Below are 19,612 nucleotides of genomic sequence, written 5' to 3'. Positions count from 1 at the left end.
GTTTTGTACAAAAACAAAGCGTCTCCAGTTGTTAAATCCACCAGTATAATGCGCCATACCGCGTGCGCCCGTGAGGGACAGAACATACGCAATGCGACAAAATGAATAACACCTTTTACTGTCAGTTCTGTCAGTTTCCCTCACCACTCATGCCCAATGCATACTTAATACTAGATTCATGCAATACACACTGCACCGACTGTTGAGATGACGCACGCACATTATTGCCTTAAAAAAGCTTTTGTAGCGACACTATCTCAGGGCCAAGTGAAAGTGTTAGTCTTCAGTAAAATATTTCGGAAAATGAAATGCCTTTTCACTGAAAATAAATGTTTATTTTATCAATCATTTAAATATAATTATAAATATAGATCTTTGTACAATCTAATACGTGTACACACACTGTTGATAAGATGATAGCCTTATTGAGACTCTTCATAAAACTTAGATAATAAGTAGTAGGTACTTAGATGAAATAGTGAAGGAGGGTCCCGGCGGCGCGCGCCGCGGGCGAGCGGTCGGCGCGAGGCGACCGCTGCCGACCTATACGCTGTCTGATATCATATTATATATTATTACTACTTAAAATCAAATGCCTATTTCACGATAATAGTAAAAATATCACGATATGTACATATTATTTTGGAAAACTAAATTTCCGAAAACGAATACGTTCGACTCAGTAAAATATTCGATTATTTTACTCAAAGAACTATACTGATCCTAATCGATAATGTATACAATAAATAAGATCACCAGGTGAGAGCAAATACTAAACCCCACTGGTTAAAACAAAAATACTTTTCGATTGAACTACTTCTAGTATTCGATTTCTATACAGGCTGCACTTTGTGACAAGTTTTACAGTAATACTACCAAATACTCTACCATATAACACCCGCGATATCATATCAATTCGTTCATGTTACAAAGGCACTCCAAGCACTCTTTCATAGTCTCGTCCGATCTATACATATTATAAACATTTTCATTGCCACATCCCTGCTGTTCCTTAACGTTATTTAAAATACCACTGAACATTTTAGCAGTGAAAATCAACGATAAAAATTATAATTTTGTCAAAATTTGAAATATGATTAAAATCACGAACTACGATTTAAGTTCTGATATTATGTCACTGGCTCCGACGCGAGCACCGAGCACTTGCGTCACGCACTCACAACAACACGCCTCATATCGTATTCCATTATTATCTCTATTGACTATTGAATTGAGACATTATTGCCTCTATTTAATATTAGCACTGGTAATAAGCTAAGCTTCTAAAGCAGCATTAATTAACACCGCAGTCTTTTATTGCCAAAATAGTAATAGACGAAGAGATAGCTACGGAAATAGGTATACAATTTATAGAGCAACGAAATCCCTCTAGTTAGTATGCCATACTATCATTATTAATTAATTCGAGCGCCTGGCAGCTTTTCAGCGGTGGGTGTCAGAGTGGATGGGCAACAAAGGGGTTCTACAATCAATCGAAGGTATACAATTTATAGAGCTCTTGAGTTTTGTGTGATATAATAGCTAATTAAATATTTAATTCGAATATAACATTGCCAGGCGTTTTAATTGGGGGAAAAGTAGTGCCCGGTGGTCCAGAAGTGCCAGGTCATCTCATTTACTGGGTCAAATTGTATCGTGTTACGCTACCCAAAGGCTGAAAACGGAACTTTGTTACTAAGCCCGACTGACTCGCACTTGACCGGTTTTAAGAGACTTCACAACCCGGGATCGATCCCGTCCAATTTTTTTAACCCGCAGCTTAAAATATACGTGTAACATGTGTATCGGTGTATGTTTTATTTGGGGCAATAATATTAAACATCGTCATTGTGTTATTTATTTATTTTGTTATATTAAAATTAATTTGTAATTTAATGTTAATATTTTTCGATCCAACAGGCTCTGCGAAATTTTTCGTGGCCTGAAACATGAATGAAAAGTTATCAATATATAACATCTTGCAACGATTTTATTGCAATGTTATATTCGAATTAAATATATAATTAGCTATTATATCACACCAAACTTAGAGCTCGATATATTGTATACCTTCAATTGATTTTAGAACCCCTTTGTTGCCCATCCACTCTGACACCCACCGTTAAAAAGCTGCCAGGCGCTCGAATGAATTAATAATGATAGTATGGTATACTAACTAGAGGGATTTCGTTGCTCTATAAATTGTATACCTATTTCCGTAGCTGGCTCTTAGACCATAAACTAACATTTTCTTAACGACTCACAAAAACATTCACATCTAAGCTAATATAGTGTGAATTTGGCACAAGACGCAAGGTGACATGATGGACATACATCAAGCGACTAACGCTACATGAGTTCGTAAACACTATGAAACCGATCCTTACAAGCAGGTCTTATAATCTGAACACGGCAGAGATGCGTTGTTTTATCAATTTGAAGGGATGAACAGCATTTCACGGATTTAATATTGTTTCAATTAATCTTCTGATAAAAACCATAACTCATAGTGACAGTGAGTACCTAGTGTTTCATAGTTAAGAGTAAAATTCATCATATGATTTAGCTGCACGTATGTATACCAAATCATCAATATGGCAGATCAATCTCGTAATGTTCTGGCGTATTTAGTACCGCGCCTCGCCTCGCCGCGCAGGTGTCCGTGCGGGTGGCGAGTTTAACAACATTCAGAAGCCGGCGCCGGCAACGGGTCGGGCACGAGTCAGGCGCGGCGCGAGGTGCGCCGTCAGAAGCGGCGCAGCGCGGCCGCCGCGCCCGCCGCGGCCTTGCGCGTCGGCTGCACCGACAGCGGCGCCACCAGCACCTCGCCGCCGCCCTGTCCGCCGCCGCCGGCGCCGCTGCTCGTGCCCATCTCCTGCACACAAATCCAAATATATTGTCTACCGTAACCACGGGAATACAAGCTGAGAGATCACTTTCACTTTAAAAACTCCTACGTGACGAAGTCAAGGGCAGGGGTGTTGCTGTTTGTACGATATAATAGAATAATCATTCAATGTACGTACAGGTAGAGAAGGACGGCGCGGTGGGTCAATACCCGGGTTAGATATCGGGTATTTGCCCAATCTTCCCGGTATTTACCTTTTCTACTCAAATGAGTGGGAGACAAATTGAAATGAGATAATGTAAAAAATTGTTATCTTGTTAGTCATGTAGTTCTATAAAAAATATAATATTCGTATTGACAGATATTCGTCAAATGTATTAATAGATATAATTCTCCTGTACGTGTTTCCGAATTCTGACCCTATTCCTCCTAAACGGCTGGACCGATTGGGATGATATTTTGTGTGTATATTTCAATGGGTTTCTGGATGATTTGAAAAAAATAATTAGCCCCCCGGTAGGTGGCGCTGCTATCGGTATGTAGCCAAATTTGATTTACTGAAACCGATTTGGCTGAAATTTTGTGTGTATATTTCAACGGGTTCTTGGTAGAAATGCCCCAAATTTGGCCGAATACCGAATATTCAGCCCCTCTCCCGGCCTCCTCCTCGGCCTCACATGCGAATATTTTGAGTCACATTAATTATTGTGTATAAAGCACAACGTTTAATAAGACTTCATTTTTGTTGTTCGTTTCGAGCGATGACCCTATAACCTTTGGCCTATGCTCTATTTAACTCTATTAGATGGCGACACTTTACGATATATAAAAAAAATATACACGGTGTAACATGACGAAACCGAAAGATTTTAACAGTGTATTCCTGGTCATATTTAGAGGCTATAATGTCATATAAACTTTTCTGGATATGTTAACTTCGCTTAGTTTCAGAGTTAATAGCAATTAAAAAGAAATATCTTTGGATGATTTGAATGGTGTTTTCAAACAATCCAGGCACTCGTTGAAATATAGATACAAAATTTCATCCAAATCGGTTTCAGTAAATCAAATTTGGCTAATGTATTTCTTCAATTATACGAACCAATTTGTTATACCCACCAATATTGGTAGATTCATTTATTTATTTCTATAATAATAATACATTGTGTTACGGATAGATACGGGTAAATATCGGGTAGTATAAAATATAGTCGGGTAGATTGGTAGTTTCGGGTATTTACCCGCCGGCACCCATCTCTAGGTACAGGTTCGTTGTGTTGTAAATGGTCGGAGAGACGGAGGCGGCGCATACTCACGTTGATGTTGTTGCAACTCGCGAGACGCATTTGCGCGAGCTGCGAGGCGGGCGTGAGGTTGGCCTGCGAGCCGAAGGGGGAGATCATGGACGACATGGCGCGCTTCAACTTCGACGGCGTCTTGTTGAACGACAGCGCGCGGCCCACCTGTCAATAACATATCATTTAATGCCTTTTTTTAAATATATCATTTACATAGATTAATCTAGTAAGACGCTAGCAAGCGATAACACGAATCGCTACAAATTATAATATACTATGTGAAGTCATTAGGAACATGAAAAGTTGTAAACTGAAACCCGCTGCCCAAGCCAGCTGTGACAAATGATTTATCTGGAGGTACGGTAGTGCCCCCACCAAGACGAGCCAAGCGAAGCGCAAGGGCACTACCTACCTTTTCTCGAAGCGCTTCGTTGATTTATTGAACCCCCATAACCTGGGTTTGGATTATACCAGATAAATAAAATTCAACGTATAAAATTTCAATTGCATAGCTTTTATAGCTACTTTAAATTTAAAAATATCTTTTGAAACTCTGATTTCGTGACTGACTGATAATCATCAAATTATTAGGGTACTTTCCTAGAGTCCTAGAAAGCTGAAATTTGGTATGTAAACTAGTATACAAACAAAAATCTAAAACTTGGAACTTTTACCCCCAAATCCTCAAACTAGGAGATGGGAGTTTCTATGAGACTACCGCTTTTTGATGCTAGAGGTCTGAAAATTGATATAGGCAGGGACTCCTTGTTATAAATAATATAATACATAGTTCAGGATTTTTAGTAAATCACCCTCACCCTTTAAATTAGGGAATGGAACTTCGCAACGAAGTAACAAGCAACTTACATAAAAAAGCGAAATTCCACCACAACATTTTCATGTAAAATGTTGCAAAGACGAGACCACTGTCAAAAAGTGATCAGATCTTATGTAGAGCCAAGTCCTAACTCTACACGTCCTGACTCTACAAGCCGTAACTTCATAAACTCTACACCTTAGTCAAAATATGAAGCTTGGCCGATTCATTACTGTAAAGAAAAGTAATGAACAGTGAATAAATGTTTCACCTTACGCCCATGTGACGACAGACGGCCAAGCCACATATGTGACCGCGGCCGGTAAAACGTCCCATTTTGTCGCTTGCCATAAGGACGAGATTTGCTTGTATTTCTATACAAATAACCTGTCGAGGAGTCCTTATGGCAAACGGCAAAGTGGGACGTTTTGGCGGCCACGGTCACATTTTGACTAAGGTATAGAGTTTGTGAAGTTAGGGCGTGTAGAGTTAGAAGTTTGGCTTTACATAAGATCTGTACCCCTAGTGTAAATATTTTCGACAGCGAAACGTGACGTACGCGTTTGAGTTAAGTGTCATTTTGTATGAGATTTTTGACTTTCCAAAACGTCCCGCTTGGCGCGCTGTTTAAAAACCCATACAAAATGAGACTTAACGCAAACGCGTACGTCACGTTTGGCTATCGACTAAATTTACACTAGGGGTACTGATAACTTTTTGACAGTGAGAGCCATGTGGTCTCGTTTTCGTAACATTTTACATAAATATATTTTTGGCGGTACTCCGAAAATAACGAAAAAATGAATCTAATCATAAGCAGTTTTACTGTAAACTTGCCGAGTACAGTACCCCTAGTGTAAATTTGATCGACATCATAACGCGACGAACGCGTTTGCGTTAAGTCTCAATTTGTATAGGATTTTGAGTTTCCAAAACGTCCCGCTTGGCGCGCTCTTTCTAAATCCAATACAAAATGAGACTAAACACAAACGCGTACGTCACGTTTCGAAATCGAATTTATTTACACTAGGGGTACAGTTGGTGCCAGTAGACACAAGTCACCTAGACAATTACCTGTCACATGTGTATTTTAAATACACTCGCACATAAGATATTTGTATACAAAGAACAATGCTATGAATGAAATTCCACCATCAAATTTTGAGATATACATGGTTGCACTTACACAGCACTTATAGATTTATATTACTAGTATTAGTGATCATAGTGTGAGATAATGTTATATTTTTCATAGACCATTTTAATAACATTTCAGAACTACTGTGTAGGAGCACCTTGAAATTATTATACTAAACATACATATGTTTAAACATTAATATTAGACAATAAATTGATTTAAGTTAGATTAGTTGTATTGCTATCGGTTATAATAATTTGGTAATAATCACAATATTACATGCATTAGTGACCCAACTTAGTTAAGTTGTGTACCTACTAATGCATGTACAATATCCGAATCTGCATCCGATATAAAATTACAAGAAATCCCGGTCAACTGCTCTCTCTCTCGAAATGAATGTGCGTGCAGTGAAGGTGAAGTCGAACAATTTTCAGCGATTAGGTTATGTTTCCGTTTAACTTCACAACCCCAAGCCGATACATTCAGTAGCTCTACTATAAGCGCGCACGGGCAGCTTACTCGTATAACAAGTTTACACACTCACAGTGGACCATCCCAAAATTTAACTTAAATCTAATGATATTTATTGTTCCATACGTCACCTCCATGTCGATTTCGTAAAAGTTGGTCATCTCTTTACATGTTTCAATGGAGGAGCGCAATAATCCAGAAAATGAATGAGAAATTGATTTACAGTAGCGGAAAAAATCTATCATATTCTGATGTTTCTGTAAAGTATTTCAAATTAGATAAAAACAAGAACTGAATTTGTTGATACCTAATCAAAAAAGGTTATATTGATTTATTCTCAACCAACGATACGCTAACAGGCCGGTACATATTTCGAAATTCAATTTGAATTCATTTTTCTGGAATTTAGCGTCCGTCACTAGTAATATTAAAGTCGATAAAAAACGGAATATCATGCTAATTCATAATCATATTTGTAAGAAATATCAGTTCCGTCATGGGGAGACCTCGTGGAAATAAAAACTTAACAGTAGCTATACAAGAAGCAATTATAAATGGCTATAGAAATGGCTTCACACAATCGACGCTGGCTAAGCAATTTCAAGTTCATCAGTCTACTATATCGAAGGTTTTGAAACTGGAAAAAGCTCACGGAGGTGTCAAAAGGCCCAACAGACCTGGTCGCCCACGCTGCACATCAAGTTTCGTAGACCGCAACATTTTGCGAATAGCAAGACGCAATCCACGACTCACGGCGAGCGACATTATGCGGGAAATTCAGTTTCTGTGTCCGTACGTACTCGTACTGTAAGAAATCGCCTGATGGATGGTGGGAAGGGTTTCAGTACCAAGTACTAATCTAATATTTTGATTTTCAGTGCAGAATCTGTATTTTTTGTTGTTTTCTTTATGAATAAACCACTTTTATCTATATTTCGATTATTTTACTCTCCATCTAAAGGACTTTCACATGATAATCGTTTAGGCAGCCTTAGTCGTTCTCATAAAAAAATACTTAAAATAAACACAAATATGATAGATTATTTTCCGCTACTGGATACTTTCAATAAAGCACATAAAAACTTCGCACTAGAAAAGGGATAGTACGAGCCAATCCTGAATCCTTATCAATAAATAGCCTCATACATTAAAATGGTAATTAATGACCGAGCCCAGCTAATTTACAAAGAAACGCGTACATTCACATAAGATAAGAGGAACAGGATGGTTAAATAATGATGATGATGACAAGACATGGACCAACACATGGCAGGTATGGCACGCTCACGAAAATTGTTAATCACAAATGAACTAAAGCTAAGCGTTAAGTCTAAACAGTGACCACCCATAATCGGAAAATGATTTGGTTAAATGTGACCGCGGCCGGCAAAACGTCCCACCTTGTAGCTTGCCATAACGACGAGATTTGTTTGTATCTTTCTACGAATAACCTGACAAGGCATCCTTATAGGAAGCGACAAAGTGGGATGTTTTGCCGGCCGCGGTCACAAATGATGGTATAACGCAGCACTGCCCGCCATTTTTATTATTATACACATAAAGTCCGTCCAGATTTAGCGACTGTGCCGGTCGCGCGATGCACTCGAGCATTACGTAATACGGTCATGGTGCCCACCAGCTCCCACATTTGCGTTTGCGTCAAGCACGCACGCGTGAACCGCACGAACGCATTATTCGAGCCTTTAATGAGTTGTACAAATAAAAGGCAATAGCAGTTTCAATAACTAAGCGTCTCTTGAATTCGTTGGATCTGGACGGACTATTACCAGAATAAGACAGGAAATAATGTTAGGTTTTAGATGAACGTTTATAATGCCGGAACTCATTCTCATGTCAATTTTTACCTTATAGGAAATTTTAAATTAATGATTTTCGTATAACACTACCTGTTTTTGCTACTTTTAGTGTAATGTAATTTATAAGCTGAATAAATATTAATTATTTTCTGGGAAACATTCGCATTTTATGTTGGCACTACAGAAATACAGGCTGTTTATTTAGTCACCTGCAATAATTTACGGGGTGAATATCTAGGTGATACTGAGCAACTTTTATTAAGGGACTAATCCAAAAATCGCAAAAAAAAATTGGTTCTATCATACATTTTGCCTGTCTGACCTTAACAATTTCTATGGGAGAGTATTTTTTTTTTCGCATTTAGGGGTTGGTCAAATAGTAAAAGTTGCTCTGTATGACCTATACATTCAGCCCGTACAGTATTGCAGGTGACTAGATAAACACCCTGTATTATGTATAAGGGTGAATTCAAAAAGGTATTACTAAATTAGTGATTCACTAAGCCAGAATCACTAGTTTATTATTAACAAATTGAAGTAATTATTTTACCGCGACGGTGTTCAATAAAATTGACACAGGTATGAATGTTCTCACGACAGATGGCGTGTGCGTGCGGTGATGGCGGTGGGGTCGGGTGGATGTGGACGAGCGCTTCAGACCTGTGCGAGTAAGTGAGCGCGCAATACCCATGTGTCTAGCAGTCCGCTCGGCCCGCCCGGCTCGCGCAGCCAGCCGCCCAGCCCGGCCAACGTCTCCAGCTACAACACAACCAGCCCTCCACTACACCACTCGACACACAACACCGCTCACATCTCACTACTTACGCTAACTCTAAACTACATCCGTTATTTTTAATTATCGTTCAGGTGCGCAAGCAACTGGTAATAACAAAAGTAATGTACTTTTGTAAATAACAAATAGATTTACTGTTTTGGCGGCAGTAAATTGGTCAAAGACCCATTTTAATGTAACGTAATTCGTTAAGATCAATTGTGTGTCGAAATTCACTAAAATACTTAGCGCACATATAAATTAAGTACCAAGTGTACCAACCATAGTTGAAAACGAACCTCGAAATCATGCTCTGTGTATGCGTCTGTACAAAACAAATCTTGTATGTATGAAGTAAGTATGACCATCATTGTTAATTGTCTGTCGAATTCGAACATTGTCATGCCTTAGTTACATTTGATATCAATATAAGTAGGACTGATTCATTGCATTAGCAATCTAACTTACTATCTAATTAAACACTTACCATCTTGGTTATTTATCTTTTGTTATTACTAGTAATGCAAGCTAAGCTAAAATACATTTGTAACTTATTATAATACATTTAATCATGCTAAAATACAACAGGGTAGTTGACTAACTGTTTACTTATTAGTATTATGTATTTATTTTTAATCTAAAATCAATCAAACAACAAAGAATATACATTGAATTTAGAAATTGTTTTCTTATGTACAGGTATTGTAATCATGTACTTCCATATTCAAATAATGTCAAGCGTACCAGCACGTTGTTTCGTTTGTTAAGAGATAACGAAACAATGACAAGTACGAATCATGTTTACGCATACAAAATACCTTGGCAAATAACGTATTCATTTGTTTCAATATAAGTAGTGAACACATTACAAGGTCATTTTGTAAGCATTCAACTAAAAGTTAATAATAACTGGTTTTAGGAAAAGAATACCTGGGTGAATCAACTTTTTTTGTTTTGTTATCCTGTCCCGTTGTCCAAGGGACAACAGTGGCACAGTTTGTTTGAAGAGACGTTGTATGCCGTTCTATTAACATGCTTAGTAGGGGGCCCATTATGGACATTGGTTATAACGACCACAAAAACGCAAGTTTGATACATTTAAGTACCATAAAATCAGTATTTCAATGAACTTTTGTCCCCTGGACAACTAATCGTAACCATGGCAACGAGTGACGCTAAAAAGTTGATTCTCCCACCTAACATGTATTTAATAAAAAAATAAGTCAGATACCCTATCATCAAGTAAGCATGAGATAATTTATGAGGAACGATGCATGTTGATGTTACGGTATACCTTTATCCTGGTGCGCGCAGCGAATTTGGTGACTTTGGACAGCGTGCTGAGCGCCAGGTCGCTGGTGTCGATGTCGAGCTGGTGCGACTCCAGCGTCGCCAGGAACTTGTCCTGCGCACAAACATCTTCATTGTCACCGTTTCAACGCTATATCTCACACATGACTGGAACATTTTTCTAGGAGGGTACATTTACTGTTTGATAATTTACGTTAGGTACCACATAATATACCGAGCTCTACACGAATTGATCTAAGACTTATACATCTTGTACAGACCTACAATCAATGAGTCTATCTCAGAGAGCAGTGATAAGTATCAGACAAGTACAAAGCGATACTCACAGCGTCAGCTTTGCAGACAGTATTGGCCATCTGCCGGCACAACTGGCGCAGGAAGTGCGACTTGTCCACCGCGTCGTCCGTGATCATGAACGAGTACAGCTTCTCCTTCAGCTCCTGGTTGCTCCGGCACATCAGCGCGAACACGTTGTGACAATCTATACACACAAACATCATTCACTCCTAGATACGTACGTACTAATTGAACGAAACAGAAAAAAAACTTATAGGGTAACAAGTGAAATAAATATAATGTAGCTACGAGATTGTACCTTCTGCCTCTCGAATGTCGACGACGCGCTTTACGGTGCTCAGCGGCATAAGGGAGATGTGCCTGTACGGCTTGCTCGAGCCTATTCGCATTGTACTCGTGCCGTTCGTCGGACTCTTACTGTTGAAGGCCTGTGTAAACACAATACCTGAGTACCACGGTTATATACATATAATAGACATAACATTATCCTTAGACATTGCAATCTATTCGTAAAGAATTTGTTATTATTGTAATTAGATAATGACTAAAACTTACTTTTGATCGTTTCTTGCAAACTTCCATCGTGTCGGTAAATAGGAACAGTACGAGATGATCACCTCGACCGGAAAGTTCTTTCGATAGTTCGACTACTTCACAGCGAGCTATGAACGATCGATGCGATGATACCAAATGCGCCTGCAAATAAATAGTACGTGCATTAAGGGCGGTAAACAAGAAGTTACGAATGTGTGTGAATTAAAACCCGAAGCCGAAGGTTTTGGCTTAATTAACACAAGTTAATTATTCCTGCACCACCCTGCAGCACGCGCAATGTTTTCCATCACACTTATAAAGATAAAAAAAGGAAATGCCTAAATAAAACTTCTGCCTAATACGTATATTGCAGCCCTAGGTAAAATTTACTATTTACGGCCCGCATCAAATAGCAAGTGTAACGAAAAAATACATTACAACCATAGGTCGAAATTTAGGATTTCCAGACCACTTCGTCTACGTGTAATAACATCTTCTACAAGCAAGTGTGATCCGTGTGAAAATATCCATAACTCAGGTATAAATATTTGTGAAATATATGCCCTTCCCAGGATTATAACCCGCACCTCCTGCTACGTAGGCAGGGTCACTGCCAGCTAGGCTAGGAGGCCGTCAACACCATGCATTAAAAATGATACCGGGTCACACTGGCCGTAGTTTTATCTCAGGGGGCCTTAGGCGAGGATAGTGACCCTTACGTACAAACATCCATACATTTGACGTACCCCTCCAAAAATCGACAAACTGTTTTGTACAGTAAACTACAGACAAGGCGTCTCCAGTTGTTAAATCCTCCAAGTAGTGACCAAACTTAACTAATAGCATAAAGACAAGAAGGTCCGATAGACGTTAAGTTCCTTATTTGCAACCAAGCGAAACATATAATATCGGATATTACTGTCGTACCGGACACTGGTCAATGTCGTTGTAGATGTCGAACATCTGCAGCTGGCCCTCCGTCTTGCGCTTGTCCTCGTTGATGTGCGACATGACCTCCCGCAGCCCCGCCAGCGCCGCCACCAGCGCGCCGTGGTCCGGGTTGTTCTTGTGCGTGTGTTTAAGGATATCTGTCCACACATATTTAATGCTCACACTTCATTTATGTCTTATTTGACTAGTAGTAGTAGCGCAATACAACTGTGTTACACATTTCCAAAAGGCAAGGCATACAAAAATATACATCTAGCTCGATTATTATGTATGTAAAGAGTGAAACCAACTTTGAGTCTATTCAACAGTGTTTAATCGAAAGGAAACAATAAATCTTCTGTGAATAGGGGAACATAATCATTGGAAAGAAATGCAAGAAGTGATTGGCTTATAGTTGTCAAAATTATGTAAACTTCAGTGGCGGAGCGTCAATAGAACTCTATTCTCACCGGCTTACTTAATGAATTCGGAATTAAGCATTCAACTTAAAAATAGGTCCTCACCATCAAGTAGTAACCTAATACTGGGTAATCGCTGAACTGGTCTTATTAAAAGTTCTTGTAAACTTTGCCTGCCACACTCTGGTTTGGTCTGACAAATTTTCAAGAATGCATGAAATCTGCAAAAATGAGATACAAAGTTAATAATATAAAAGACATAATAATAATATTTTATTTTATACTATGTTCGGTTAAAATCCGCTGTAAGTACCTAGGGTTCTCACGGTCGCACTGCTGCAGCATTTCCTTGGTGTTCTCGAAGAAATTGACGAAGGGCGGGTAGGCCTTAACCATGTCCGGCGTGTACTTGAGCATGAGGCGGCCGATGCTCACCTCCTCGCTCCAGTGCGCCTGCGTGTAGCGCAGCTCCTCCAGCATTCCCCTACAACAGACTCGACACTCAACAGACACGACACGCTTGTCACACGACATGCATACATTATCAAGCATTGTAAGGTCCTGACCATACCCTGGTCTGAAGGGGCCATTTTGGTTTGATCTTAAACAGTGCGAACGAAATTTGCTTTATAAGTCGATATCGATAAACTTTGACATATCATACCACCGTTATCTAATTATACAATATTATAATCATGATTACAATAATATGTATTAACTGGAGTGACTCGAATCAATGTCAGATGATGGCAATTTTTTCAATGAGAATAAATGAAAAACGCTTGCATGTTGGTAATAATGTATATTAACGGCTTAATTGAGGAGCTCAGCAGAGCGGGTGTCGGATGTTCGGTTGATGGTTGTTTCGTCAACAACATAAGCTACGCAGACGACATAGTACTGCTGAGCCCCTCAATCAGTGGACTTAGGATTCTGCTTGATTTATGTGACAGATATGCGGTGGCCCATGGACTAAAATATAATGTGCAAAAGAGTGAGGTATTACTGTTCAAGTCTGGCACTAAAACATATCCCATTCCGCCAATAATGCTCAGTGGTTCTCCTCTTCAAACAGTAACTAGATTTAAATACTTGGGTCACTGGGTTACTGACACTCTTAAAGATGATGCTGACATAGAAAGGGAGCGCAGAGCACTGTCGGTAAGGTGTAACATGCTCTCTCGCAGGTTTGCACGCTGTTCTAAGGAGGTGAAAATTACCTTGTTTAAAACGTATTGTCAAACCCTATACACGTGCAACCTGTGGAGTGACTACACTAAAAAAGCCTAGTGCTCTGCGCGTCCAGTACAATAACGCCTTCAGGGGGTTGTTGGGGCTGCCCTGACGCTGCAGCGCGTCAGGGATGTTCGCCGCATGGAGAACCGACGGTTTCCAAGCCGTGATGCGGAAGCGGGGGGCGTCCCTTAGCGAACGTGTTCGGGGCAGTACCAACACTCTCCTGAAGGTGATTGCTGAGAGGATGGACAGCCCTATCCTTATTCACTGGATGTCTCTGCATGGCATTTCAAATTGTAATTATACTTTCTACTAACACACTTAGCCGTAAGTCATTACTAACATAATATGGATGTTTTTGTCCGAAATAAATGCTTTCATTTCATTTCATCTCAATAAAAACTTGAACGCTTTTAGTTCATATCGTTTAATTCCAAGAGGCCTCATATTTGTTATTATGATTTAGAAATTGCTTCATATGGATAATGATAAAACTTAAGTTGATATTTAATTAATTACTATATTTTTGGTTTTATTTTGCAATAGAAAGAAGGTAAGCGATCTTGACGTCAAATCTCAGGGTATGCTCATGAGTTCATGACTCTAGTATAGTTCACATCAAAGATAATTACATTGTTGTACCTTACTTCTTCATAATAAGGCGAAAAATGATAATGTCTTTGACAGCGTCTGTACACATAACATGAATAGTTCACAAGTTCTAATTTTCTCTGTCGACGTGATAACGGTTTTCGTAAAATGCAGTTTATAACTTACTGGTGGAGTTCATATATTGGTGGTAAATTTCCAAATATAATTTTTAGTTCTGTATTGTTAAGCAATGCCATTTTGCCATTGCTATTGTCCTCCTCCGCCATGTCCTCCAAGGGTTGCTTAAACATCTGAAAAGGAAAAGTGTATCAATGATAACATTACATTTTTACCTGACTACAGCTAAGCAAATGGGGGGTTGTGATTACTCTTTATATCGCTGTTAGATATTAATTCTAAAAACTATGTTTTATTATTTGATTTACTATTGATATACTTACAGTTACAATTGTATGCAATATCCCAACATAATTGGATTCTGTTTGAAGAAGTTCCATGAACACCTGCTGCCTAGGTGACATTAGTTTCCGAACTACATTGTCAGGCACTTCAGATTCTGAGAAAAAAAAATGGATTAATATGTCAATTGTACAGTATAATTGAATCATGAAAACTCAGCATCAGGTACATTAATACATGGAAATCGTACCAGAAAAGAGGTGTTGCTTTGCATCAAATGAGGTAGTTCTGTTTTTTATATATGTTATTTTATTAGCGATGAAATAGTAATGACAAATTCAAGTTTTCCACCTCGAAAGCCCTTCAGATCATTGAGTGTATAATATAGAGTACGGTGAGGGAACTTGTTATAACTCGCATCTCTTGTATATCTTTGGTGGACCACGCTTGTCTTCTGAAGCAATTTTTTTGCACCCAGCGTATGTGGAAGCATTTCTTCGTCAATCTGGTCAGGTAGGTCGAAATCGTCATCTGATGGTGGATAATCAATAAATGGTTTATCAATGTCGGCACACATCTCCGGTCTGGTATATTCTCGCAGGATTGACCATTGCTGTAGTTGCAAACAGCTGAGCATTTGAGTCGTGCTTCCCTGCAACCACAACTGCTGGTACAACGCAAATAAACTATTTGGCTCACTAAGACTATTAAGACTATATTGTCAATTAATTGCAAATTTCATCTTCTTGAAAGTATGCATAGTGACTTTTGCCGTAACTCCGGTTCTCGGTGTTTTTTTTAACAAAAACTGAAAAAGTCTTAAAATTGAATGGATATTCAAGTACTTTACAATGATCCCAAGGGCTTTCGAGGTCGAAAACTTGGATTTGTTTATTACCATTTCATCAATACCAACATATTAAAAAAACAGAACTACATCATTTGATGTTAGGCAAAATATACCAATTCCATGGATTACATAGCAAGTCTGAGAGAGCAACGTTGATTTAGGCCTGGTCTTCTGTTCACGAGGTACTGGGTATTACACATTATATGGGCAGGCAATTTCAAGTGACCATGACGTAGTACTTAGCGTACGGCGTCAACCGGAGACCGAGGTCTTAGTGATCGATTAGTATACCTTCTAGCAACTGTTTGCTGTCGGGAGAGGGCGTGTAGTCGAGCAGCATGTTGCCGGAGAGGCTGAGCACCGTGTCGCTGAGCGACGAGCGTCGCTTCTGCAGCGCAGCGTCCCCGCCGCGCAGCTTGCGCTTGCGCTGGCGCTGTAGGTGCGCCGGCGTGCTGCCCGCCGCGCCCGCCGCGCCGCCCGCCTCGTCTGCGCCGCCGCCCGCGCCGCCGCTCGCGCCTGCCGCCCCGCCCACCGACGACCTCCGAGACACTTCGTCCAGGTACTGCTCAAAACACATACATATTATATTCACATTCGTATATTTAATGTAATACTAAAGAAAAGTAAATAATACCAAGCTATCTTACATCTTTGAAGAGGTAATCCCTTTCATCCTGCGCTTCTTCATTCTGTACTGAAGCCCAGAACCATTCGGCTTTGACAACGTGCACGCGCGGTGAACACTCCGGCGCGACAGCTGTGTTGTGTTCATCGACCACCTGAATAATATTTAACAATATACTTCACCATTACGTAAAGTACGTATTCTAACCAATGGGTAAATTTCATGAATAACTTCTAATTGCCATTTTGTAATCCATCGCATGTACTCGTAATAGCATCTTATCGTGCACGCCCTTAACATCAGCTAACCATACTAAAGCCTAAAAAACGTCGTTTACGAAGACTGCATGCATACGAGCGAAGAATCATCCGAGTGCGAGGGTGTCTCGAACGAATATGCGTGTTTGGCTATAATCTAAAATGAGAGCCATCAAATGTTTGTCTGCATGATAAGCATGTCTAATATTTAGTAATACTAAATTAAATGGGGTTAGTACCGGCAACGATATTCCATGGCATTGCGATATGGCGCGGACGTCACGGATGGGAGGCGTCGAGGCGAGCGGCAGCTGGTCGTGGAGGGGTCGACAAGTGAAGGGGGCGAGGGCGGGGGCGGGAGCGGGAACAGGAACCGGTAAGGGCGCAGGACCGGAGCTGGAGGACGCGTGGGAGGAGACGCTCGCGGAGCGCAGTTCGGGTGCGCCACAGATGGAGTGCCTATGTGCGCGCAGTCCTACGCTCTGCGGCGTTTTAAATGTCACTGATTCGTCTAGCTCGTCGACATCCACTTCGTTTTTTACGTGGTTGGTCATGTCCGTGCTGTCTATTGTATCTACTTGGACTGGAGATATATCTAAATTCATATCATCGATATTTTTATTTGGTGTCGATACATAATTTATGAGGTCGCAAGCGCTTACTTCTACAGTATTTCGTTCAGGTCTTTTCTCATATTTCTTTTTTCTCTCACTTCTAAAAGATGCAGTGAATGACTTGACACTCCTCCGTAACTTTGATGCAGATTTAACTGTTTTAGAACTGCGTATTGATGCGAACGAAATATCAAAGAAACCGGATTGCTTACTAGTATTTATAGAGCAGATCGACGTGTTATCATCTTCTCTGATGGGGGATGAAGTGGACGCAATGAATTCGCCAGCAGGGTCAGTTGGTTTGACACTGTCCGGACTTACTGGTTCTATAGTAATGTCGCCTGACGCTTTGGATACTGAATCTTTTTTTGTTCGTTTGAAAATTGTAGGTCGATTTTTAAACTTAAATGAATCTTTTATTTTAAGCCTCTTTATAGATTTCCAATGGCTATCTTCGCACTTATCTGGAGAAAGGTTGGCGTCGACGGGGCTCACTTGAAAGCTGGAATCTGTGGAATTTCGGCTTCTCTTTTTACCAGAACTTATTGTAGTTGTCGAATGCTGCAACTCTTTGCTTCCTGTAGAAATAGGAAGTAAAAAAGCGGGTTCTTCTTTACAATCTAAATCACATAAACTCTTTGTAAGAGAAGAATGTAGAGACCCCGCCTCTGTGAGGCAATCTACTAGATTAAACACATTAATTGACTTATTTCTAAAGACCTCTCTCTTATCTTTGGCGTTCAATCTGAGGGAGCCTTGTATCGTTTGCGACGTATGCTTGTTCTCCTTGTTCTGCATATGTGGCGACGTATCGGAGTTAGTGTCGGCAGGGTCTACTCGATCGTGTCTGGTCGAGTAAGCGGCAGTGGAGTCCGGACAGTCGCGACCAGCTCGGAGCTGCGCGCGCGCGAGCTGCAGGCGGCGCTCGGCCTCGTCGGACAGCTCGGCGCCGGGCTTGGTGGGCGTGCCGCTAGCGCGCCGCCCCGATAGCCGCGCAGAAAGTCTACGGTAAATTGAGCTCTTCGGAGTACTCTGAGAGTTGGGTGATGCGCGAGAGGGTTTCGAGGAAATGTTAGGAGTACTGGGTTGGGGTGATAGGATAAGCGAGCGACCGAAAGTCTCCCCATTGGCCATTACCTGAAACATGTGTGAAACACACCACGCAATGATGTAATGAAGCCATTCCAGTACAAACATGCACAAAAGTTGTAGTATTATTATTGAGATAGAGCAGTTAGACACAGGGAAGCAGTCACCTATATCCTTTTTGACAAGATAGTACTATCATAGAGAAATAAGTAAGCTGAGAGTGCTCACTCCATACACGGATAGAAATTTATAATACACTTTAGGCGATCTTTGCAAAAAATTATAGGTAATAAAACTTAAGCTTAAGTATTATTTTACTATACCTCCAATAGCTTACTTTTCTCTATGGTAGTATCCGAAATGAAAAGCCCGCTTTATAAACGATTTTAAGTGCACATAAAACTATACATCATTACTAGTGAAAGGACAAGAAACATCACAATAATTATGTTATATTTTTACACAATGCGGTATTTTGAAGTAGGTGTGCAACTATGTGACAAGACAGATATACAGTGATACTTATCTAAGTGCGCATTTAACAACACTCTTGCCTGATGGAATAACTGTTATGTTACTTTTTATGTTCAATATAGTCATTATCGAATATCTTATTCTTTCTTTTTTTTTATATTAAAAACTGATCTGCGATTGGCTCTAGTCACACCTGATGGAAAGTGAAGACAGGGCCTAAGATGGAGCTCACCGATTCTAAGCTAGTGGGCCGGACGGAGTTCCAGCGATTGTGTTGAAAACTTATATATTCACTTTACATTTATTATTTCAGTAGACAGCTTGTTGCTGTGATTTATGCTAACACGCCATTTCAAAATGTATTGATTTCTCGTCAATGACATGAAAGACGTTACGTGTAGCAGGAGCGGTTATCGTTGCCGACTGTTCAACGCCATAAACCGCTTACTTGATCACATAGGCAGTGTAAAATAAACTGGTATTATTTTTCATCAGGCAACAAGTCTTGCATCGGCCATAAAAACAAGACTGCAAAGCATTACAATAATAGGTGATGAACATAATATAAGCAAACAATGGGTCGACTTCGCGGCGTGCGGAATGGTTTGGGTACAGTCAAAATTAAAAGTATTAAAATCATGCAATATGGTCAATCGAAACCGAAAGTATACGCAATTAAAGTAATTTTCAAATGAAAAGTCGATATTTATAAATATAAGTGACGTAAGGGATATTGATTATGTGTTTATTCGATAAAATCGTATTTATTTTTTAGTTATGTGGGCATGGCAAAACGAATAT

General features: G+C 39.9%; 1 protein-coding gene across 4 annotated transcripts in view; it reads right to left on the bottom strand.

Moving 5' to 3' along the window:
- Positions 1–313: 313 nt before the first annotated feature.
- The window catches only part of LOC133520784 (protein ECT2), a 42,360-nt gene continuing 23,061 nt past the window's right edge, over positions 314–19,612 (bottom strand). Inside the window, exons 5-19 of one of the 4 annotated variants that reach the window (XM_061855445.1) lie at positions 16,874–18,385; positions 16,400–16,531; positions 16,044–16,314; positions 14,944–15,059; positions 14,669–14,793; positions 12,969–13,139; positions 12,761–12,876; positions 12,234–12,394; positions 11,328–11,468; positions 11,071–11,200; positions 10,802–10,956; positions 10,459–10,569; positions 9,053–9,151; positions 4,165–4,311; positions 314–2,875 (exon numbers count right to left, since the gene is read on the bottom strand). In XM_061855445.1, the coding sequence (XP_061711429.1) occupies positions 2,747–2,875; positions 4,165–4,311; positions 9,053–9,151; positions 10,459–10,569; positions 10,802–10,956; positions 11,071–11,200; positions 11,328–11,468; positions 12,234–12,394; positions 12,761–12,876; positions 12,969–13,139; positions 14,669–14,793; positions 14,944–15,059; positions 16,044–16,314; positions 16,400–16,531; positions 16,874–18,385 (3,516 nt within the window). In that variant the 3' untranslated portion in view covers positions 314–2,746. The remainder of the gene's footprint in view (positions 2,876–4,164; positions 4,312–9,052; positions 9,152–10,458; positions 10,570–10,801; positions 10,957–11,070; positions 11,201–11,327; positions 11,469–12,233; positions 12,395–12,760; positions 12,877–12,968; positions 13,140–14,668; positions 14,794–14,943; positions 15,060–16,043; positions 16,315–16,399; positions 16,532–16,873; positions 18,386–19,612) is intronic. The other 3 variants (XM_061855453.1, XM_061855461.1, XM_061855470.1) reach the window with 3 other exon arrangements.

This window comes from Cydia pomonella, chromosome 1 (assembly GCF_033807575.1).
Source record: "Cydia pomonella isolate Wapato2018A chromosome 1, ilCydPomo1, whole genome shotgun sequence".
In the NCBI taxonomy this organism is placed as follows: Eukaryota; Metazoa; Arthropoda; class Insecta; order Lepidoptera; family Tortricidae; genus Cydia; species Cydia pomonella.
Note: the sequence above shows the minus strand (reverse complement) of the source record. Positions and strands in the feature narration are given on the sequence as shown.